This window comes from Orycteropus afer, unplaced genomic scaffold (genome assembly GCF_000298275.1).
Source record: "Orycteropus afer afer isolate SDZICR_OR568_19922 unplaced genomic scaffold, OryAfe1.0 scaffold00192, whole genome shotgun sequence".
In the NCBI taxonomy this organism is placed as follows: domain Eukaryota; kingdom Metazoa; phylum Chordata; class Mammalia; order Tubulidentata; family Orycteropodidae; genus Orycteropus; species Orycteropus afer.
The window spans coordinates 6,415,218-6,440,246 of NW_006921779.1; the positions used below are offsets into that span (position 1 = coordinate 6,415,218).

At 36.3% G+C, this 25,029-nt stretch overlaps 1 protein-coding gene across 1 annotated transcript in view; it reads right to left on the bottom strand.

Moving 5' to 3' along the window:
- Positions 1-9,837: 9,837 nt before the first annotated feature.
- Positions 9,838-25,029, bottom strand: part of ZMYM1 (zinc finger MYM-type containing 1) — a 16,937-nt gene continuing 1,745 nt past the window's right edge. The window contains exons 2-9 of the mRNA XM_007947665.2: positions 23,121-23,193; positions 22,686-22,935; positions 17,735-17,909; positions 17,417-17,629; positions 14,499-14,652; positions 12,829-13,023; positions 12,622-12,659; positions 9,838-12,147 (exon numbers count right to left, since the gene is read on the bottom strand). Coding sequence (XP_007945856.1) covers positions 9,838-12,147; positions 12,622-12,659; positions 12,829-13,023; positions 14,499-14,652; positions 17,417-17,629; positions 17,735-17,909; positions 22,686-22,935; positions 23,121-23,193 — 3,408 coding nt within the window. The remainder of the gene's footprint in view (positions 12,148-12,621; positions 12,660-12,828; positions 13,024-14,498; positions 14,653-17,416; positions 17,630-17,734; positions 17,910-22,685; positions 22,936-23,120; positions 23,194-25,029) is intronic.

Genomic DNA, 25,029 nt, shown 5'->3' on the forward strand with positions numbered 1-25,029 from the left:
GCACTCCTGCCCCCTGAGCTGTATCCCTGTGCATACACAGTCCTTCTATTCCCCAATGATTGATCTCTCCAAGGAGTGTATCTAGTTACTGTAAATGTTTAGCTCATATGCCTGTCTTTTATTTGGCTGGAAGCCACAGGAGTGGGCTCAATTCCAGACTTGAAGGGAAGCTAGGGGCCATAGTCTCAGGGGTTTCACCAGGCTCTTTCAGTCCAGCAAACCTGGTCCTTTTGTTTATTTATTTTTATGATTTTGAATTTTATTTTACTTTGTTCTCCCACTCTACCCAGGATCTCCTACATAGATCCCCCTCTGAGTGGTTGACAGTGGTAGCTGGGCACCATCTAGTTCTTCTGGTCTCATAATCATATAGGCTGAGGATCACATGGTGATCCTTGGTCTCTTGGATTGTTTCCATGAATCTTTGGTTTTCTTCATTCTTCTTTGCTCTGGATGAGAAGAGACCCATCATTGTAGCTGGGTGACCACTTGCAAGCTTTTAAGATCCCAGTCACTACTTCTCAAAGTAGGATGTGGATCAATGTTTTTGTGTAGTATGCCTGTTGACCTTGATGTCCCGAGATCACTGGCCAATTTTTTGAGTAGTGGATAGCCCCTTCCTTCCCAGTCTTAGTCTAGAAATTCCACTGAAACCTGTTCACCATGGGTGAACCTGCTGGCATTTGTAATACTGGTGGCATAGTCTCCAGGCTCACACCAACACTCAAACCACCACAGTATGACAAACTGACAGACTGGTGGTCAGTATGGATTACATCTCAACATAAAGAAAACAAAAATCCTCACAATGGGACCAATAAGCAACATCATGATAAATGGAGAAAAGATGGAACTTCTCAGGGATTTCATTTTACTTGGATTGACAATTCCATGGAGCAGCAGTAAAGAAATCATTCATCCAATTGCATTCGGCTAATCTGCTGCACTCATCTGTCAATTGTTCATATTCTAGTGGCACAACTCAAAATGGGAAGAAACAGCTGCAAACATCCATTAAGAATCAGAACATGGAATGTATGAAGTATGAATGTAGGAAAACTAGAAGTTGCCAAAAATTAAAGGGAACACAAAAAGATCAATATCCTATGCATTAGTGAGCTGAAATGGACTGGTTTTGGCCATTTTGAATCAGATGACCATTCTGATTCTACTATGCCATATGACAAATTAAAGAGGAATGGCATCATATTAATCATCACAAAGAATGTTTCAAGATCTATCCTGAGGTACAATGCTGTCTGTGATAATATCTGTATGCCTACAAGGAAGACCAGTTAATACTACATTATTCAAATTTATGTACCAACCCCTGAAGACAAAGAGGAAGAAACTGAAGCATTTTGCCAACTTCTGCAGTCTGAAATTAACTGAACATGCAATCAAAATGTATCGATTATTACTGGTGATTGGAATGCAAAAGTTGGAAAAGAAGAATCATCATCAGTAGTTGGAAATACGGCCTTGGTGATAGAAATGAAGCTGGAGATTGCATGATAGAATTTGCAAGACTGGCATATTCATTGTAAATACCTTTTCTCAATGACATATACAGCGGCTGTACAGTTGGACCTTGCCAGATGGAATACACAGGAATCAGATCAACATCTGTGGAAAGAGGCGATGGAGCAGTTTAATATCTTTAGCCAAAACAAGGCCAGGAGCTGACTGTTGAATCATCAATTACTCATATGCCAATTCAAGTTGAAGTTGAATAAAGCTAAAACAAGTCCATAAGAGCCAAAATATGACCTTGAGTATATCCCACTTGAATTTAGAGACCATATAAAGAATAGATTTGACACACTGAATACCAATGACTGCAAACCGGATGAGTTCTGTGATGACATCAGGAACATTATACAGGAAGAAAGCAAAAGGTCATAAAAAAAGACAGGAAATGTAGAAAGGACCACAATGGATGTCAGAAGAGACTCTGAAAATTGCTCTTGAACAGACAGGAGCTAAAGCAAATGGAAGAAATGATGACATAAAAGAGCTGAACAGAAGATTTCAAAGGGCAGCTCAAAAAGTGAAGGTAAAGTAGTACAGCAAAATGTGCAAAGACCTGGAGTTAGAAAACCAAAAGGGAAGAACAACCTCAGCATTTCTCAAGCTGAAAGAATTGTATAAAAAATTCAAGCCTCAAGTTGCAATACTGAAGGATTCTATGGGAAAGATATTGAATGATGCACAAAGCATCAAAAGAAGATGGAAGGAATAAAGTCACTGTACCAGAAAGAATTGGTTGATGTTCCAACAATTTCAGGAAGTAGCATATGATCAAGAAGAAAGGGTATTGAAATAAATCCAAGCTGCTCCGAAGAAAATGGAAAAAAGAGGGCTCTAGGAAGTGATGGACTGTTCGTTGGCCAGGGAAAACCTTATAAATAACAGAGACACTGTCTGATAAATTACTGGACAATGTTATGAATAGCCCTGAAACACTGTCCAATACAGTGCCAGACTATGTGCCCTTTAGGTCGGAAGACACTCAAAATACTACTGGGAAAGAGCTACCTCATCAGAGTAGAAGCAACCTTAATGATACGAATAAAGTAAAGCTTTTGAGACCTCTATTTGCTGACGTGGCACGACTTAAAAAGAAAAGAAACAGCTGCAAACATCCATTCAATCGGAACATGGAATGTACAAAGTATGAATCTAGGAAAATTGGAAGTTGTCAAAAATGAAATGGAATACATAAAGGTTGATATCCTAGGCACTAGTGAGCTGAAATGGGCAGGTTTTGGCCATTTTGAACCAGACAACCATATGGTCTACTATGCTGGGAATGACAAATTGAAGAGGAATGGTGTGGCATTCATCATCACAAAGGATGCTTCAAGATCTATCCTGAAGTACAATGCTGCTAGTGATAGGATTATATCTATACTCCTACAAGGAAGACCAGTCAATACTACTATCATTCAAATTTATGCTCCAACCACCAGCACCAAAGATGAGGAAAATGAAGGATTTTATCAACTTCTGCAGTCTGAAATTGACTGAACATGCAATCAAAATGTGTTCATTATTACTGGTGATTAGAAAATGCAAAAGTTGGTAACAAAGAAAAATCACTAATAGTCAGAAAATTTAGCCTCAGTGACAGAAATAATGCTGGAGATCACATGATAGAGTTTTGCAAGACCAATAACTTATTCATTGCAAATACTTTTTTTCAACAATACCAATGGTGGCTGTACATGTGGACTTTGCCAGATGGAGTACACAGGTTTCAGATTGACTACATCTGTGGCAAGAAGCGATGGAAAAGCTCAATATCTTCAGCCAAAACAAGGCCAGGAACTGATTGTGGAACAGATCATCAACTGCTCATATGCAAGTTCAAGTTGAAGTTGAAGACAATTAAAATAAGTCCACAAGAGCCAAAATATGACCTTGAATATATACCTCCTGAATTTAGAGACCATCTTAAAAATAGATTTGATGCACTGAACACCAATGACCAAAAACCAGAGGAATTGTGGGATGACATCAAGAACATCATCCATTAAGAAAGTAAAAGGTCATTAAGAAGACAGGAAAGGAAGAAAAGAGTAGAATGGATGTCAGAACAGACTGAAACTTGTCCTTGAACAGAGAGTAGCTAAAGCAAATGGAAGAAGTGACAAAAGAGCTGAACAGAAGATTTCAAAGAGCAGCTTGAAAAGACAAGTCGATTATTATAATGAAATGTGCAAAGACCTGCAGTTAGAAAACCAAAAGGAAAGAACACAATTGGCATTTCTCAAGCTGAAAGAACTGAAGAAAAAAAAATAAGCCTCAAGTTGCAATACTGAAAGATTTTGTTGTTGTGTTGTTGTTAGGTGCCCTCGAGTCATCTCCGACTCATAGCAACCCTATGCACAGCAGAACAAAACACTGCCCGGTTCTGCGCCAGCTCCAAGATCCTTGCTATACTTGAGCCCGTTGCCGCTGCCACTATGTCAATCCATCTCGTTGAGGGCCTTTCCCTCTTTCATTGACCCTCCACCTTACCAAGCATGACATCTTTCTCCAGGGAATGGTCCCTTCTGACAACATGACCAAAGTAGGTGACACAATGTCTGGCCATTCTTACTTCTAAGGAGCATTCCAGCTGCACTTCATCCAGGACAGATTTGTTAGTTCTTTTAGCAGTCCATGGTACTTTCAGTGTTCTTTGCCAACACCACAACTCAAAAGAATCAACTCTTCTTTGGTCTTCCTTATTCACTGTCCAGCTCTCACATGCACATAGGTGATTGAAAATACCATGGCTTGTGTCAGAAGAACTTTAGTCCTCAAGGAGACATATTTGCTCTTCAGCACTTGAAAAAGGTCCTTTGCAGCCAATTTGCCCAATGCTACACGTCATATGATGTCCTGACTGCTGCTTCCATTAGTGTCGATTATAGACCCAAGCAACGTGAAGTCTTTGACAACTTCAATCTTTTCTCCATTTATTGTGATGCTGCTTATTGGTCCAGTTGTGAGGATTTTTGTTTTCTTTATATTGAGTTGTAATCCATACTGCAGACTGTAGTCTTCAATCTTCATCAGTAAGTGCTTCAAGTCATCCTCACTTACAGCAAGCAAAGTTGTGTCATCAGTGTATCGCAGGTTGTTAATGATTCTTCCTCCAATCCTGATGCCATGTGAAAGATTCTATGGGCAAAATATTGAATGATGCATGAAACATCAGAAGAAGATGGAAAGAATAAAGAGTCACTATGCCAAAAAGAATTGGTCGATGTTCATCCATTTCAGGAGGTGGCATATGATCAAGAACCATGTTGGAGGAAGAAGTTGAAGCTGCACTGAAGGAAGCGGTGAAAAAAAGGCTCCAGGAATTGACGGAATATCCATTGAGATGTTTCAACAAACAGATGCCCCACTGAGGCACTCACTCAGCTATGCCAGGAGATTTGGAAGACAGCTACCTGGTCAACTGACTGGAACAGATTTATATTTGTACCCATTCCAAAGAAAGGTGATCCAACAGAATGTGGAAATTATCAAACAATATCATTAATATCACATGCAAGCACAATCTTACTGAAGATAATTCAAAAATGGTTGCAGCAGTATATTGATAGAGAACTTCCAGAAATGCAAGCTGGATTCAGAAGAGGATGTGGAATGAGGGATATCATTGCTGATGTCAGAAGGATCTTGGATGAAAGCAAAGAATAACAGAAAGATGTTCCCTTGTGTTTTATTGACTATGCAAAAGCATTTGATTGTGTGGATCATAACAAATTATGGGTAACATTGAGAAGAATGGGAATTCTAGAACATTTAATTGTACTCCTGAGGTACCTGTACATAGACCAAGAGGCTGTTGTTCAAATAGAACAAGGGGACACTGCATGGTTTAAAATCAAGAAGGGAGTGTGTCAGGGTTGTATCCTTTCACCACACTTATTCAATCTGTGTGCTGGGCAAATAAAAGAATGGGAATTCCAGAACACTTAATTGTAGTCATGAGGAACCTGTACATAGCCCAGGAGGTTGTCGTTCAAACAGAACAAGGGGACAGTGCACGGTTTAATATCAAGAAGGGAGTGTATCAGGGTTGTATCCTTTAACCACACTTATTCAATCTGTGTGCTGAGCAAATAATCCGAGAAACTGGACTATCTGAAGAACATGGCATCAGGATTGGAGGAAGACTCATTCACAACCTGTGATATGCTGATGACACAACTTTGCTTGCTGAAAGTGAGGATGACTTGAAGTACTTACTGATGAAGACTGAAGACTACAGTCTGCAGTATGGATTACAACTCAATATAAAGAAGACAAAAAATTCTCAAAACTGGACCAATAAGCAGCTCACAATAAATGGAGAAAAGATTGAAGTTGTCAAAGACGTCATATTACTTGATTCTACAATCAATGCCAATGGAAGCAGCAGTCAAGACATCAGATGACTTATAGCACTGGGCAAATCTGCTGCAAAAGACCTCTTTCAAGTGCTGAAGAGCAAAGATGTCTCCTTGAGGACTAAGGTGCACTTGACACAAGCCATGGGATCTTCAATCACCTCATATGCATGTGAGAGCAGGACAATGAATAAGGAAGACCAAAAAAGAGTTGATGCCTTTGAGTTGTGTGTTGGAGAAGAATGCTGAAATTATCAGGGACTGTTAAAAGAACTAAGAAATCCGTCCTGGACCAAGTGGAGCTGGAACGCTCCTTAGAAGCGAGAATGGCTGGTTTCATCTCATCTACTTTGGTCATGTTGCCAGAAGGAACTATTCCCTGGAAAAGGATATCACGCTTTGTATGGTGGAGGGTTGATGAAGAAGGTGAAGGCCTTCAATGAGTTGGACTGACACAGTGGCTACAACGATGGGGTCAAGAATAGCAAGGATTGTGGAGCTGGTGTGGAACTGGGCAGTGTTTCGTTCTCCTATGCACGGGATAGCTATGAGTCGGAGACGACCTTAACAACAGGAAGTGACGGAATGGCCATTGAAAAGTTTCTGCAAAGGGATGCAGCACTGGAGGTACTTATTCATCTATGTCAAATTTGTAAGGCAGTTAGTTAACTTGCAGTTCTATCAGATGCTGCCTCATGTATTTTGATGCTCTGTTTTGTATCTTAACACTGGTGGTGATTACACAAATCTATAGATAAAATGCTTAGTGCCAAATACAAACACATGCTCAAATATGTACATGTTAAACTGGTATATCTGAGTAAGACCAGTGGATTATGCCAATGTCAATTTTTTGTTGTGGCACTGTATTACAGTTGGGCAAAATGTCACCACTGGGTAAAACTGGGTGAAGGGTACCTGTGATCTCTTTGCACTATTTTTCACAATTTCACGGCAATCTACAATATTTCAAAAGTAGTTTAATGAAAAAAATGATATAATGATCAGTAGTCAATATGCATGTCTTGTTCCTGATATTTTTAGTGCTGTGGTCCTAATATTTGACTTCTAAGCATGTTATTGTATATACTACTGGCTAGGTTTTAATATAGAGACATATTACATTTATTTTTATCATATTAATAATTTTTTATTCTATTTTTACCAAGGATTTTTATCAGGTACAAATACTAAAACTTTTCCAATGTTTTTATAAATTTCCTATGAAACACATTTACATTCCTGGTATGCACTCTAATAGATAATAACGTAAAAGTTGTCATTATAGAAAATTTTAAAGATGCAGAAGTTGGAGAACAATACAATGAATCCTTGTACCCATTATCTAAGTTTAGTAACTATCAAATTATAGCCGATTTTGTTTATCTAGACCCTCACATACTCCCCTCTGTATTACTTTGAAGTCTCAGGTATCTTATGTGTTCATGTGATTGTGGAAAGTTCATTAAGTCCACATGCAGTTCAGGCGACAAGCTGGAGATTTCTGCAGCTTTTGCACTAAAATCCATAGGTCAGGTGATGGGAAGAGTGAACAGTGAAGGAACTCAGGCAATGTATCATAGGCTTGGAAACTCCCTTTTTTCATTTACAGCCTTCAACTAATTGGATGAGGCCCATCCACATTATAAAAGTAAAGCAGATTTGCTTTACTTAAGGCAAACTAATTTGATCTCTCTGGTGGCGTAGTGCCTAAAGCATTTCACTACTAACCAGAAGGCTGGCGGTTTAAACCTGCCAGCCATTCCTCGGAAGGAAGATCGGGCAATCTACTTCTGTAGTGATACCACCTTAGAAACCCAAGGAAAGGTTGCTATGAGTTGGATCCGACTCAATGGAAGTGAGTTTTTTTTTAACTACTTCATAATAGCAACTCGACTAGTGTTTTACCAAACAACAGGGCACACCATAGTTAGCACCATTAAAATGAACCATCTCAGTAGTTATGTTTCCTTTTGAATCCACAGAAGTTTGACATATATGCACATCTTAAGTCTTCAGAAAAGATTTGCTGCTGATGTTATTGTGCTGAGGTTATTCAGTCTGCTTCTCTGTCTCTAATGACTAACCTTTTTGAGCAAAATGAAGGTGATTTTAATAAAGCCTGGATACCAATGGGCATTATTTTATGGCAATAACCATGCAAGGCAACTGTAAGCACAAGCGGGGAAGAGGTGAGTAGAATGTTTGTCACTGGCAAAGGTCTCTAGGCTTTTCTTAGTTGTCACAAGTAAGGCTCTTCTGATGAATTTTCTTCAATTTTACTTTCAGTAACCTTTTATACATCAATAAAGGCTAAACAGAGAACTTCCAACCTAATAAATAATAATCTCTCTCTCAGAAAAATAATTTGTTATTTAAACTTTTGTTAAGTATACAAAGAAGTAGCTCTGGTGTAATGCCTAAGGCATTTGACTGCTAACTAAGAGGATGGCGGTTCAAACCCACCAATCACTCCGCAAAAGACACCTCAGAAACCCAAAGTGCGTCACTATGAGTTGGAATCGACTCGATGACAGTGAGTTTGGTTTTTGGTTTTTTAAAGTATACAGACAGGAAAGAAAAGTGCTTTCTTGTGAGGTTATTTATTTTGAAAATACAGTCAAATTTTCATAAATCAAAAACATTAGAATACTTGTTTTAATGCTTAAACATACATACAATTCACTGAAAAATGAATACAAATGACTGAAATAAACAGATACTCAACCTTATTCTTAGCAGAAACACAAAACTGCACTGAGATTAAAACACAATTTTTCAACTAAACGATTAGGAAAGATCAAAAAGTTCGGTAACACTGACAATTCATGGGAGTATAAATTGGCATAACCCCTAGAGAAAGCAATTTGCCAATATCTACCAAAAAATAAAAATGCATCAATCTTTTGATCCAGTAATTCCAATTTTAGAATTTATCTTACAGAAATCCACTCAAGTGCAATATGACCTCTATACCATCATGAAATACAGAATTATTTGTAATAGCAAAAGAATGGAAAGAATTAAAATGTCTGTCAGTAGGGATTGCTCAAATATTTTATGGTATATTCACAGGATAAAATCTTATGCATGGAACCCCCAAAATGATGGCCCTTAGACACCCTTCAAACATGGAAATGAACTCACTCCTACAGATTACCTTTCAGCCAAACAAAAGACAGGCCTATAACTATGCCAACAACCAGAAGGTTGGCAGTTCAAACCCACCAGCCACTCCACAGAAGGAAGACTGGACAATCTATTTCTGTAAAGATTTACTGCCTCAGAAACCCAAATAGGGTCACTGTGAGTTGGAATCGATTTGATGGCAGGGAGTGAATATACTCCTCAGATCAACCATATGAGACCAAAAGGGCAGCATTTGCCCCCCCCCCCCCCCAATCAGAAGGCAGGAAGGGTCAGGAAAGATGGCAGTGAGGAACCAGAGAGGAAGTGGGAAGTGTGCTATTACACTGAGGGGATTGCAACTGTCACAAAACAAAATGTGTATAAAATGTTGAATGGGAAACTAATTTGCTCTGTACCTTCACCCAAACCATAATGAAATTAAAAAAAAAAAAAAAAAAAATCTTATGCAGTTGTAAACAAGAATCAAGAAATTTTATGTACTGGGATGATCTCAAAACATCATGTTAAGGAGAAAGAACAAGCCAAAAAACAGTGTACTGTAGAGTAGCATATACATAAAGTATTTCTGGAAGAAAATTCAAGAGACTGGTAACACCTCAGGGAAGGAGAACTGGGTGCTACAAGCAGGATGATGACTTTCTACTGTCTATAAGTTTATGTCTGGAATTTTGAATGATGTGATATGTTACATGTTTTGTTGAACATATTTTTTTCTTAAGAGAAAATTTTGAAATAAAAATTATAATGGTCCAACAGAAGTGTAAGATTCTTTCAGGTAAAATGAAATTAGCAAGCGTCATATTTCCTTCATCTGGTTGATAAACTTTTCCACAAGTCCATTGAGTCTTTCGGGCTCCATTAGTTTGTTTACCAGTTCCTGCTCAACTGCCATTAAGGCCATGTCACTATTCCTCTCTTGTCCCATGGTATGACATAAATATGTTTTAAGGCGAGGCAGTACAGAAAATGAACTTCTAGCGCTTGCTGAAGTAATTGGCCAAGACAGAGCAATATGTAACAGCTGTGAGATCCCAGGAATATTACTGTGAAGACCATGCTGAATAAACAAATAGCCAAGATTTATGAAGTTGATACAATCATAATCCATGACAAAGTTGAGCTTTGCATAGTGCCGATAAAACCGAAGTTCTGGGATAATATCTGTATCAAGTTTATAAAATTCTTGAACATGTCTGGCTGTTGCTTCATTTAATGGTTCATTCCATTTAAATAATAGTTCTGAAATTTGCTTTATTTTGCAATAATCAAACTCTGAAAAACATAATTTTAAATTTTGCAATATAGTATCCAATCCTTGGTAATAAATACTAATTTTATACTGTTCTTCAGCTGAAGTAGGAAAAAATATATTATCTGAATCACTATGATCTACTATTTTCTGAATTTTTCTTCTTTTCTGAAGAGAAGGATTTTCAACTTCAAAACCTTTGCAGGTTATTTTTTGACACACTTCCTCTGTTCCATCCCAGATAGCTTTGAAATAGGTATCATTTCTCTCAGATGATAAACACTCAAAAATTGTTTCTATTTTTGAAGATAAAGAAAAAATATCCATCGTTTCACTCTGAAGTTCTTTGGAAAGAATTCCTGTAACACTCAGCACTCGATAAAGAAATTTTAAACAAAATATAAATTCAAATTTGGAAACCGACGTCAACAAATTACTCAATACATCAGCCAAATTTGTGTTTGAAGAATGGCTAGAAATAACTTCCAGTGTTTCAATTATCTCTGGAAGACCCTCAGTCACAGACAGTAATGTGCAATCGTGAGCTGTCCAACATGACTGTGATGAATGTTTCTTGCATGTTTTGTTTGGGCTTAGTTTACAAATGTTTTGAAAATTTGCCAACATTTCCGCAGACATCTGAATAGTGTTGAACAAAGTACTGAGAGTATTTAGAGTACTTCGGAGTTCTTTTACTTCTTTACAAAATCTAATGACTGCTAAATCCAGAAAATGTGCGTAACAATGTATGTATAAAGCTCTTGGGTCTTCCTTCTTGAATTCTGCTGCAATTTTATTAAATTTTCCTCTCAAATTAATGGTACTATCATAGGCCTGGCCACGTATGTTTTTCAAATCAACTCCAATTTGCTGCAGATAAGTTTTGATAATCTTATGTAAATTAGTCCCAGTTATCTCTTCAGTATCAATAAAACCCAAGAATCTTTCCTTAATTAAGATAGTCTTTGACGTTTTTTGTGGGTATCTCACACAAATTGAAAGCTGGTCTTTAGTGGCACTATCAGTTGTTTCATCACATATTATTGAAAAAGCTGAGGAGATATTAACCTCATTCACAATATCCTGCAACATTTCAGTTTTTATTATTTCAATAATCTCGGTTTGAATTTGTGAACTATTATAGAAGTCAATTTGTGAGTTCATAAGTCGAAATATTCCTTCTCCTTTATCTTTTGCTCTGATTTCTAACAGTTCTAAAAAATTGCCTTTATTTATAGATGAAACAGACTGGTCACTTTCTCTTAAGGGTAAACACTGCTTTCCAAGAAACAGAATATTTTCAATGATAAACTTTAGGTAGTTTTTATTTTCCTCACTTTTTTTTGAATGAAGAGACAAATTATCATTGACAGCTTCAGTACAAAACTGGTACTCCCTCCAAAACTGCAATGACTTTAAATGCAGCTCACTTTTTTCATGCTTTCTAAATCTTTCCAGAGTCTTTTTCCAATTAGAAATTCCTTGGGTTGTAAACGACTCTCCCCTACAGCTAAAAATTTTTTGGCAGAACAATTGGCATGAATAACAGAATGTCACATCCTTTCTAGTACTATTTTCCAAACACTGATTTGAATACCAAGATTTTTTAACACTTCGTGATTTTCCTTTAACTTTTTGTACTTTGGATGTAAATTTTGGGTGACACAGTCCATCATTTATTTTCATGGATTTTATATTGCATGCAGGATCCTGGCTGGGCACTTTCTCTTTCTGTACTTCCATATTGGAGCCACTGGTAGGCTGACTGAGTACTGATGAAGATGGTGAAAGGCTTGGCTGTTCCACATTATCACTAGAAACACCACTACTAGCTTCACTCGGAGAACTCTTAGAAATCTTTGGAAGAAAAGGACAAAATAAACCTTTAGCGGTCTTCAAATAACCAGTTAAAATATTGAACAGATCTATTCTACTAACACAGTAAAATGAATGGGTGAGTTATAGTACGAGCTCCACTAGGGGGAAACATTAACAATTATTTATAACTATTTGCAGTCTAGACTCAGCAATAAATGTTCAAAGGACCTTATTAACTTAATTGTAGTAAAAATAATTTTCATTGCTCAGATGACTAGAGTTGCTTAACACATATTTAAAAAACAAAAAACAAGAACCCTGAGGAAATATTTTGACGTCACCTTGAGATCTGGGAAACTGAATGTAATGAGCAACAGTACTTTCAGTGTTTATTTTTCCAGATATAAGATCAAAATAGGAATGAATATGCTCAAACATACGTAGTATATAATTTGCTTTAAAAAGAAAATAAATGCTTAAGAGAGTAGCAAAAGAAACAGAAATAAAACTTACATCTGCAATGACATTTGGTGTTACTGGAGGAACTGTGCCTGTTAAGTTAATTAGAACATAAATTCAAGATCTTATACTATAATCTATAAAATAGCATCATAAACTCTAACTACTTATTATACACCAGAAAATAAAACTTACAATACAGACAGATTTTTCAAGTATGGCAAGAGTGTATATATAAAATATCTTCGACTCAATTCATACCTTCTAAGACATCAGAGTTTACAATGGACAGGTCACCATGAGGATCTGCCAATGACACTATATTGCTTATAACTGGAGTTGTATCTTTCTTTAGGGAAAGGAGCTCAGTTGAAGCCTGTTGCACCATGGGAACATTTACTGATAAAAATAAACAAAAAAGACTTATAAACAAGGCAGAATCAATCAGAAAAACTGCTTAATAACAAGTATTTCAAGGAACAGTGCAAATATCTAATAGCTTTAGGTACTGCTAGGCTAAGTAATTACTTTTAATTGGAATAACCTCTATTAGGATTTAGGGATAGCCAAGTTCCTCAAGGTAATACTAATAACAGTATTAAACTAATAGTTTATACTTCCTCATCATTTTACAGCATTTTGCACACATTTTCTCAGTCCTTTTTACTGTTTGCTTAAATTACAAGAAAATTTTTGCTGTGAAATTAGCCATGAAAAACATAAAGAGATTCCTATACAATCTCCTAATGGGTGTCATTTCTAATTCTTCTAGGCTTCATAAACCTCAAATCAGTAGAGTTAGGTTAGTTGAAGTAAAAATAGTACTGAAGTACTGAAATAATATTGAAGAAATCTGTGTAATAAGCTAGTGTACAAACTGTAGGGAGACTGTAAAGTCTATGCAAATGGCACCCATGGTACTACAGGAGGCTTTTAATGGAATGCTTAGTTGGTGCTGGATTATTTGCGCTTTTCTATTAGTGAATTTCCAACTAGATCTACTCCACATGAATAATATTACTGACAGCCTTGTTTTCACAACAGGTAAATTTGATATAACATTCTATATTCTACCAGAACAATTCTTTATCATAATTCTATTGAATTAACTCAATACATATTGATTGAAAGCATCTTATGTACCAAATTGTGTGGTAGGTACTTAATACATAATACTAATATAAACATTAATACACTCATTTACTGAAGTATCCAAATAACCTAAAAATCAAACCAAACCCACTGCTGTCAATTCTGCGTAATGGTGACCCCGTGTGTTTCAGAGCAGAATTGCTTCACAGGGTTTTCTGGGCTGTAATCTTTATGGAGGCAGACTACCAGGCTTTTCTTCCACGGTGCTGCTGGTGGGTCCAAACTACCAACGTTTTGGTTAGTAGACAAGTGCAAACTGCACCACCCTAAAGACGGGTATCCCTATTTTTTTTTCCCTTTACATCTTGTCTTAAAAGTGAAGAGAGTTTTATCAACCCAAAACAACAGTCTTTACAAATAAATATTAAATTCTGTGGTAGTGAGAAAGCCTTCTTTTTACATAAAAATATTGGAAAATAGTTCTTGGCAACATGTTTTGAATTGTTTTACTTTTAAGTCAGTTTTATTTGGAAATTAATCAAGATTATAAATTAAAGCAAAGCTATACTATACTTTTTTAATATTTACTAAGGAACTCTGGTAGCATAGTACCTAAGGCATTATTTGACTGCTAACCAGAAGGATGGTGGTTCAAACCAACCAGCCACTCCTCAGACGGAAAGTTGGGCAATCTACTTCTGTAGTGATACTGCCTTGGAAACCAAGGAGGGGTCGCTATGAGTTGGATCCGACTCAAGGGCATTGAGTTTGGTTTGTTTTTTTTAACATTTACTAACCTTCAAATACTAAACCTATGACAAATGCTAAACAAATATTACCTGTCGAAGATTCCATCTTAGCTTTATTGTAAGCAGAAAAACAATTAATAGAGCAGAAAAGCTCTGTCTTCCCCGAGTCATTGGTAGTCTCAATAATTTCATCTGAGGGCTTCAATGATTTCAAAAGAACAGATGGAAGTATTTTGGCCGGTTTCTGTTTAGAGATTAAACAATATTCACTTTTCTGGTATATGACAGATACGGTTAACAAACAAAAACATCCCCTCTACCAAACTCTTAGTTAAAATATTACAAATAATGTCAATGTATCCAAATTTTTAACTTTTTTAAAAACCAGAAAGAAGGTACTGTAATTGCAATGACTGTAAAATGAAGGAATTTAATAAACTGATTAGAAAACTAAACTGTATTATTTATCAGATATATTACAATAATGATATATGCAAACAATGAAGAAACTGATCACAGAAAAGGTTCTTCATCCCAGGCAATCAAAGTCAACTGGATAAATAAACAGAACCAGTTGCTGTTGAGTTGATTCCAACTAATGGTGACCCATGTGTGTCAGAGTAGAGCTGTGCTCTAGGTTTTCAATGGTTGAGTTTTCAGAAGTATATTGCCAGACCTTTCTTCTGAGGCACCTGAGAGGTCACAAACCTGCAATGTTTTGGTTAGTAGCTGAGCACATTAACCATTTGCACCACCGAGCGTCTCCAAGATAAATATACAAAAAAAAAAAAAAAAAAAAGGAACTAAACCCATTGCCATCAAATCAATTCTTAACTCACAGCAAGCCCAATAGAGTTTCCAAGGCTGTAAATCTTTACGGAAGCAGACTGCCTCACCTTTCTTCCATGAAGCAGTTGATGGGTTCAAACCGCTACCTTTTGGTTAGCAGCCAAATACCATAACCACTACGCCACCAGAACTCCTTAAATAAACAAAACTACTATAATAAGTCTTTCCTCAATGCCAGTGTGGGCATCAACTCAGGAAAACTTTCTCTTGGTGCTAAGGAGCCAGAAAGGGAGCTTAAATACACATGATGAGATATTGTGAGCATCACTGTTGGGAGCTCTGGTGGCATAATGCCTAAGGCATTTGACTGCTAACCAGAAGATGGGCAGTTCAAACCCACCAGTCACTCCTTGGAAGGAAGACTGGGCAATCTAATTCTGTAGAGATACTGCCTTGGAAATCCAAGGAGGGGTCGCTATGAGTTGAATCGACTCGACGGCAGCGAGGTAACCTCAACTGAAACCATATTGTAAGAAACCAGCATACAAGCAGTAAGAAAAGCAGTCAGTGTACAAATGAAAATGATATAAGCTGAGAGGCTTCCCACCTATTATTTCTATTAAACAGTATCCATCGTTCCTGGACTAAATAAATAATATTCATGGCAATGATGGAACAGAACTGCTTTTGGGAGCACAAAATGCAAAGCTAATTGAAAATATCGTTTGTGAAAGAACGGGATATTGGCAAAAGAATAATGATATAAACAATAAAAGGATAGTTTTTATCCTTTATTAATTATTGTAAGTAATTTTCCTATTTTGAGAAACCCCCAACAATTTACCAATATTAAGTAACTATTAAATTACAAGAGTAGTATAACTTATAACTAAATTTATTATTCAAAGGAAAAATATACTTAATATACTCTATTAGGAGGATGTGACCAAAATATTTACAACACTTTAAAATAAAATGCTATCCTATTTTTAGATTCATAGATTTGAAACTTTTCTAATTCTTTGTTAAAGTTCACTAACAATATGAAGTTTTCTCCATTATCACTACCACACAATACCTTATATGCAGGGTGAAGTATGAGGTGGTATTGGTAATCTGGTATACTCAAATTAGCTCTATCTCATTACATGTGCTAAATAACTGAGCATTCAATACAGGCTCTTAAAAAACAGGACAAATTACCAGGGATAGGAGGGAGGGGGAAAGGCAAAGCTTTTGTTTGCAGGGCACTGAGTTATGTTAATAGTGGTGTAATATTTTGGAAAAAGATAGCAATAATAGTGGCACAACATGAAAAATGCCATCAATGTCTCTGAGCTATAAATGTGGAAGTTGTTATGTGGGCCAATGTCTTGGTGTGTATGTTTTCATCACAATAAAAGTGAAACAAAACAGGACAAGACCTAACTATTGAGCATGAGGGATAAAGAAGGAAATGAACGTGCAACATTTTTCTTCCCTTTCATTCTACCGTTTTTTGGTCCCAATGTGGGATACTTTCCTGGTGGCACATTCTCCGATAGAAAAGATGTGGCTCATAGATGAACTATCTTGAATCTGGCTCACTGGAGCTCCCATCTTCTTTACGGAAGAATTTGGAAGAACAGAATTGGATCTCAAAGCACCATCTGAACAAATAAGATATATGACAACCCCACCATGAAAGGGTCAAACCACTGAAAGTGTTCATCTCACTTAGTTCACCAAAGCTGCTCTGCTCTCAGATGTGTCTACCCAAGCCTTTATCAAAAGCAAGAGCTTACTTCCTTCTGTAATTTAGAAAAATCTTGCTTAGGAGAAGAGGGAAATATATGGAAATTAAAACAATTTTATGGCTAGGTCTCATAGTAATAAATTAGTGTTATTTTTCATTCTGTTTATTTGGAGTTTATAAATAGGATTCCAATTACGTGTCTTTCCTTCAAAGTAAGATGAAAACCCTCAGATTCTTTAGGAAAATTTCTATCTACTGTTTATCATTAATTCTTCTGCAAGAAAAGGATCAAAAGTTTTCTATTTCATCCTCTACATCATTTTTCCAACCCATAATTATTCCCAGTGGTGGCCAAATCTACATTCTTGCATTTTCCTATAGAAGAACCACTCACAGGAACAAAACTTGTACTTTTCATTTCAATCCTATACAGTCAATTCAAAAGGCGCAGTTCTCACCTTAAGAAACAGATCTTTATTCCTACCTGCTTGTACGCTGTAACATTCTTTGAACTATTAAAGTACTGAGACTGTCCTTCCATCTTAAGTATGTGGAATGAACTAGAGCTAGTGTAACAGTAAACCCCACAGTTCTCACAACAGCTCATGACAAGGTTGTTAGCAGCGTGAAACTTTGAAAAACAGGCATTACTGCAAAGACTGTGTTTCACGTTCTGGTACCTTACTTCATACTGAATCTAGGAATTAAAAAAACAACAGCACAAAAACAGAGTCAGTCAAAAATTCTGATATTTAAGCAGAATCACAGAAGTTTCTAAAGGTTAAAAAAAATGATAACTTACAACAGTAGTCTTCTGACACATGCTGCATTTGGTTAAAATGCTATTACTACATATGGTAACAAAAGGTTTTCTTTTTTCTTCATATGATGAAAGACAAGATTGGCTGCAAAAGTTTTTGCTAGAGGTAGTATCTTCCAGTGGAACACTGATCACATCCTTCGGGTTTAAAATGTCTCTAGAAATAAATAAGAAAGGCATCAGTAAACATATCCATCATAATTCCTTTCTCTTTCTAAACTAAAACTCCTTTCCTTAATTCTCCCTAACTGTTCTATTTACCTGACAAAATGTAACATAGTAGTAACAACACCAGCCTTTACTTTAAGGAAAAAGTAGCAAACTATCATTCAGAAGTGGGTATGTGGCAGAAATCTTCTCAAAAAGGAACAGAGTGAGACTCTTACTTCAAGTAAAACAGACAGCATTTACTACCAATGATAAAATTTGAGCTTTCAAGTGAAAAAATCTAACTTTTGAAAGACTTTTCTCTGCCACATTGAGTTTGATGGCTTCCCAATCTTTAAATCTCTTTTGAAGAGATTTGTAGTGTTACTAACAAATGTGATTTAAAAAAAAAATACTGCATAGTGAAATACGAAGATCTACATTAACTTAGTGAACTAGTATTTTTCAAAGGATCATAGCATGATGGGATAAAATTCATACAAGTGAGACCAATGAATTTTAATGTAATAGAGTACTAAAAGTTTATTGATATGGTTTCAGATTTCACATTGCAATTAACAAACCTTCAAGAAACTACCACTTGCCGTTTGGTCCTACAAAGAACATGCACAATTATCTGAAAAGGCTAGGAAAAAACTCATTTCCTTTTTACAACTATAGATTTATGAGGCCAGATTTCTTTCACAGATTTCAACCAAAACAACACATCACAACAAACAGAACAAGCAGATACGACAATCCAGCCAGACACTCAAGAGGTCTGCAAAACAAATAAAACAATGCTACTCTTCTCACTAAATCTCTGAATTGGAAAATACATTTTTTTTTCCATAAAAAACTGGTACTTATATTAATAAGTAACTAGATTTTCACATTTTAAATGAGTTAATGAAATTTTTAACATGTCTGTTTTAATTTTAACACAGTAAATATAAATAAATGTAACCTATACAAACTAAAAGTCTTTGGGGGCTGTTAATAATTTTTAAGGGTGTAAAAGGGTACTGAGACCAGAAAGTTTAAGAACTGCAGCTATAGGAAATACCAAGATACCTAGCAGAATCTTCAGAATATCAATCTGTCAGGGTAATAGTTTTCTAAATGAAATACTCCTGCAATTAACACTACTTTAACATTTTCAAATTTTTCGGATATTATGAACTTTCAGCTTTCTTCAACAAATGGTATGGCAAATAACAAGTTAATTTCATTATCACAACATCAGTTATTTTACTAGTTTGAATATAGCTTGATCAGTAAGGAACAGGAGAAGGATATGGAATGTGTGGGTAATCGCCTCCATGAACAACTGTCTCCTTTGACATGAGACCAGAAGACTGGATGGTGCCCAGCTACCATCACTGAATGTTTTGATCAAAGATTCTATGGACGAATCACAAACAAAACGGGGAAATGCAGAACAGAATTTGAAATTCTCTTGGACTCCAGACTTTCTGGAGCCATGGAGGGTGCACGAACCCCTGCAACTATTGTTGCAGATTGAAATAATCTTTAACCTTAAGCCAAAAATATCCCCTGACATCTTCTTAATACCAATCAACAATTTAGCTTAACTAGTAAATAATACCTGCCTTGAGCATTGTGCTCTTTCAAAATCTTTGTATAAGGGATCAAGGTTACATAGGAACTTAGGGGGCAGTGAATTTATGTACTTGGAGAAACTGTTGGTGCATGTTTTGCTCCATATATTCTCAACAACAATATAATTTTTAAAAAACTACATAGTTCTATCCACAGTGCTTGAGTTGTGCTGTCCCTGTATTTTATCTGACAAAAATTGTTCTAGAATTCACTCTGTCAGGCAGGGCTAGGCCTTAAGGACATAAAGATGAGGATAAGCCAGTTCCTAATGTCAACAGGCTCATAATCTAAAAGGGCAATATAAATATTTTAAAAACATTACTAAATTATGATCAATGCCTTGGGAGTTATGAATATAATACTATAAAAATATAGACACAGAACAAATATTTTTGGTGGTAAAGGATGAGGGGAAAATAGTATGGGAGTAGAAAAGAGGAAAAAATACTTGAGGCACTTTTAAGACAGAAAGAAATTAGCCAGATAGGAAGGGAGGCAGAAGAAATACTGCTATAAGCATGCTAGATTGTTAGCTTCTAATCTACTATGGCCTTATAAAATTTTTTTTTACAAAAACTTATAAAAGTACCTAAAATTAGCTTCAACAACACAGGTCTGAACAACTGTCCTATAAATAAACCAAATGCTAGAGTTTTAGCATAAGGGCTTATTTTAGTGTCAACTAGATCTCTGTTGATACTAAAAGTCAGAAATGGTACTTCTTGAATACATCTCTCAGAAAAACAACATCTTTTTAACAAGATTTAAAATGTCATCTTCAAGGCAATCTTTCTTTCATTTAGCTTAGGAAATAGAATGAAAAGTGCATTAACCCCAAACAAATTTTAAATCATTTCTAAGTGATGCAATGGCTGCAACAATGGGCTCAAACATAGCAACAAATGATTGTGAGGATGGTTCAGGGCAGTGCTGCGTTCTGTTGTACACAGGGTTGCTGTGAGTCGGGGCTGACTCCATGGCACCAAACAACAACACAAAAGAAACCTCAACAATAATGGAAAATTAACTAAAATCTTGAGAACTATTAATTAATACATGAGGCTAATGAATGTGGAATAAAAAAAAGTTTTAGAAAAAGCACAAGTGGACTCTCATAGCCTAAGTATTACTAGGATCTTTCTAGCAACTTACAGTATTTTTTATCAAAAATAAATTTAATTTTATTCCAGAATTAAAACTTTACTTATATTTCTGCTCATGTTGGATTTCTTTGCTTTAGAGAACAGTTTGCACACTAAATCTTTCGTGCTTCAGTCTTTTTCAATTTGTTTTGGAGACTTGCTGAAGATACAGACAGGGAAAACTAAGCATAGCAACATAGTACCTTAACTTCTCAGGGCCTCAATTTCCTCAAAACAAAAAGAAAAGGTTTGGACTACATAAGCTCTAAGGTCCCTTCCAATGTTACGATTCTACAGAGAGAAAAAAGCAGGTTGAAGCAATGAGGGTGCCATACAGCCCATAGCAAAAGAAAGGAAAGACACAGTATCGAAGGACTGAAAAAGCAAAAGAGAAAGGTAAGTAGAGTTCAGGGGGGGTAAGATTTGAATCAGAAGATCAGACACCAGAAGAGAAGCTGAAGCAACCAATAAAAAGAGTCTGTGAGTTTGTTGAGAGTAATAGTTACAGTGAACAGTTACTGAATTCTTAGTCTTTGTCAATATCATTCTAATCAATTAAATATATTATTTAATTCTCATAATTCTTGTGTACATTTAACAATACAGATGGGACTATAAAGAAACAAACAAGATCTCAGTGCTGAACAGAAGGGCAGTGTTTGCAAAGGGAGACAGCTCAGGGGCAGGAATGCATAGGAGAGGAGGACATAGGGAAAAGGTAACTACAGGGAAGAAGTGGGAAGAGAGCTGTTACACTGTGGGGAATTGCAGTCAATGGGATGAAACAAAATGTGCATGAACTGCTGTATGGAAAATGACTTTGCCCTGTAAATTTTCACCCAAATCACAATGAGATTTTTTTTTTAGAAAGTTCTCAATGCTTCTCAACCTTTAGCATGTATACAAACCACCTCAGGATCTTGTTAAAATGCAGATTCTGACTCGGTGGGTCTGGGTGAGACCTGAGATTCTACATTTCTAACAAGTTCCCAGGTGATGCTGATACAAAAGTTCAGGGATCTCACTGTGGGTAGCAATACGTAACTGCAAATGGAAGAACCAAGATTCAAATGATGGTAAACATATTCCAAAACAAGACATTATTTGAAAGGAATTCATTATATTTAGAAGCAAAATTTAAATTTAGCATTACTATTAGCATTCAGTGAGTACTAACAACCCAGAATTTTATTACTATAAAACACACTGCCATCGAGTCGATTCTGACTTAGGGCGACCCTGTAGGACAGAGTAGAACTGCCCCATAGGGTTTCCAAGGCTGTAAATCTTTACAGAAGCAGAACATGTATCTTTCTCCTGCAGAGTGGCTGGTGGGTTTGAGCTGCCAACCTTCTGGTTAGCAGCACTGTACCACCAAAGCTCTAGCACTTTCCAAAGTTACACATCTCAGGGTAGATGGTAGAAATTCTTCACTAATTCATTATGAACTTGAGTGAGGTCACTATTTCCTTTCTCTGCATCTACACTGTTTTACATATGTAAAAAAGTTAGTGAAAAAGACCCCTTACAGAAATCTTTAAAAGATTATATACACATACACATGTTTATCTATGACTACTCAGATTTCCAAAAGAATTAAATAACTTCATTTACCATTACAAGAGAAACATATTATTTAATACTTTGGAAATTCCAAAATAAATGTTAGATGATTAGTTTTTGAGTAGTTGCTGCCTATAACTTAAATGAAAAAATAGAATGGACATACTTTCATCCCATTTCTGAAGAATTTCAACTGAAAAGAATGGAAAATGTTTTGGAAGTCACATTTTTTTAGAGTTGAAGAGAAACAGAACTCTTCATACTTTAATTTCTGAAAACTTTCAACTAAAAGTTTTTCTGAAGACTCTATTAGAAGAACTGAAAGCAAAACCAGCTTCTTTTCATTAAACTAAGGTGATACTTTTTCAGAAAAAAATGAAAATGTTATAAACTACATCCAAGATGCTGATCAAGATCTAAGTAGGGAAGTAAAAGGGGCATAATTTAGAATTATATACTTGGAGCAGTTTGAGCAAGTTCTCTTGGGAGGAGCTGATAAACTGGTAGATGAAATGTATTCAGTGATGCACAGTGTGGAGCAGAAAAGCTGAGTAGAGCCTTTCCTCTGATAAGCAGTTTGTCCCTTCTGGAGAATTTTTTTACAACCAGTACAGGAAACCTGAATAGCTGTGGTTGAAACTGAAGGAAGCATTTTGTTCATGCCAGATGACGTCAGAGAAAGCGGAATGCCTGTAGTCAACTGCGAAGCTATAAAAACAAAACATGAAGGGAAAAAATTAGTTTTTACATAAAATTAAGCACACACTTTTACTTTCTTTTAGAGGTAGTTCTCCTGAACTTGAAATCCAACACAAACAATGTAATGAGGCATTCCAGAAAAAGTAGACTATTTCAACCAGAATAAATATGATTGATTCAAACAGTTTTGTTACCACTGTCTGAAAACGTAGTGCCCGTTGTCAGTTCTCTCTCCTGAAGTTTGGGCTGCTGGGCTTGCAAATATTCCTAAAAAAGAGAGTTGAAAATAATGAATACAATGTACTTAAGAAAACCAGTCATTCAATAGAAAGTGATGAATTAGGTCAAGTCTATTTAGTGAATTGAATTGAACCGTGGTAGGTAGACAGGTAATCCTCTTTTTGGTGCCCTTGACTGGCAACACCAATTACTACATTAGTTTCTATTGTACCCATATGTAACCTCAGAATCTTTTTCAACACAGCCCCTCAATAACCACTACCAAAAGAGAGAAGAACAGTGACACCTATTTTCCTTTCCTGTTATAATCATTAGTAGTAACTGTCTTCTTAAAGCCTTTAACACATAAATTTTTAGACTGGGCTGCAGGATCCTTGAAAAAATGATTTTTCAGAGCAGCAGACACTATGAAGGCTGCCATATCTTGAACTACAATAGGCTGAGAAAGCAATAGGTATTTCCTAGATAGATAACTGTGAAGAATTGCTTGCTGTGGCCCTTCTAGCCACTGTCCTCCATTTTGTGATGTATTATGAATCCTATTATCCATACCTGTTTAGGGCGGTGTGGTAGTTAAGGTCGTGTGTCAACTTGGCTGGGCAGCGAGTAGTAGTTATTCCCTATAATGACTGGCAATCAGCTCAGTGGTGGAATTAGCTGTGAGTAACTGAGTAGCTGCTTTTAATGTTAAAGTCATTCACTTGGGGTACTACTGTTGGACCACAGGTGGAATATATCTTGAGTCCCACCTTGCTGGAGGGTGTAACTCAAATCACCACCCTTAGCTTCCTTGAAGGTATGAATATATATGAATCTTCTGGGAAGGTTTACCCTCTTCTTGCTCTGGTTCTGCATTTCACCCCTGGATTTGGGACAGCGGCCATCATCTGATCTGTTTATTGAGGTTCGTTAAACCCTGAGAATTGGGAGGATCCTCCAGACCTACTTACAGACCTGGTACTTACCAGCCTGCCAGCCTCCTAGCCTCTACCACCACTACGTGAGACGATCCCCTGGTGTCTGAGAATTCTGAGGCATTACAGCAAAATACAAAACCCTATGACGTGGGGGAGATTACTGAGAGGAGGAGGAGTTAATGTCTAAAATGATGGAGTGGCATGATAGTTTGGACATTTGGGAGATCTTTAACCTCTGTCTCATGGGGACCAGCCTTGTGTTGGTCTTTCTAAGAGAAATTTTTCAAGCAATAACATTCCCAGCCATATACACTTAGAAGTAGACTGATAACTTGCCAATGGATGGGGGCCATACCCTACTTAATAGTGATCTACTTTAGACTATTTCTAAAGCAGAATACCAGAAATAAATTAAAACTGAAGTGTCTGATTTACTTTTTGTTTCATTAAAAATTTCAGCTGGTTCATATATAAATATTCCAAAGAATTCTATCCCTACTACAAATATTCATAGCTTGAGTCAGTTTATCTTTTATTGGTCCTTTAGCATGTGGCATGTATAAAAGAGTTTAACAATATTTAAGTATAAAAGTAATTTAAATAAAAATATTATGAAGAAAAGCATTTTAAGAATTTAAAGTGTATTCCTCAATAATAAATAATGCTGGACTTCCACATGCAAAAGAATGAATCAGAATCCATGCCTCACAAATACACAAAAACTAATTCAAAATGGATCAAGGCCCTAATTGTGAAAACTGAAACCATAAATTCTTAAAAGAAAATATAGGGGCATGGCTGCAGGGCTGCATTTTAACAACAGATTACTAAATATGATAATAAAAGCATGAGCAAAGGCAAAACAGATAAATTGGACCTTCTAAAAATTTAAAACTTTTAGTTTACCATGGAGTTTATCAACCAAGTGAAATAAACCTACAGACTG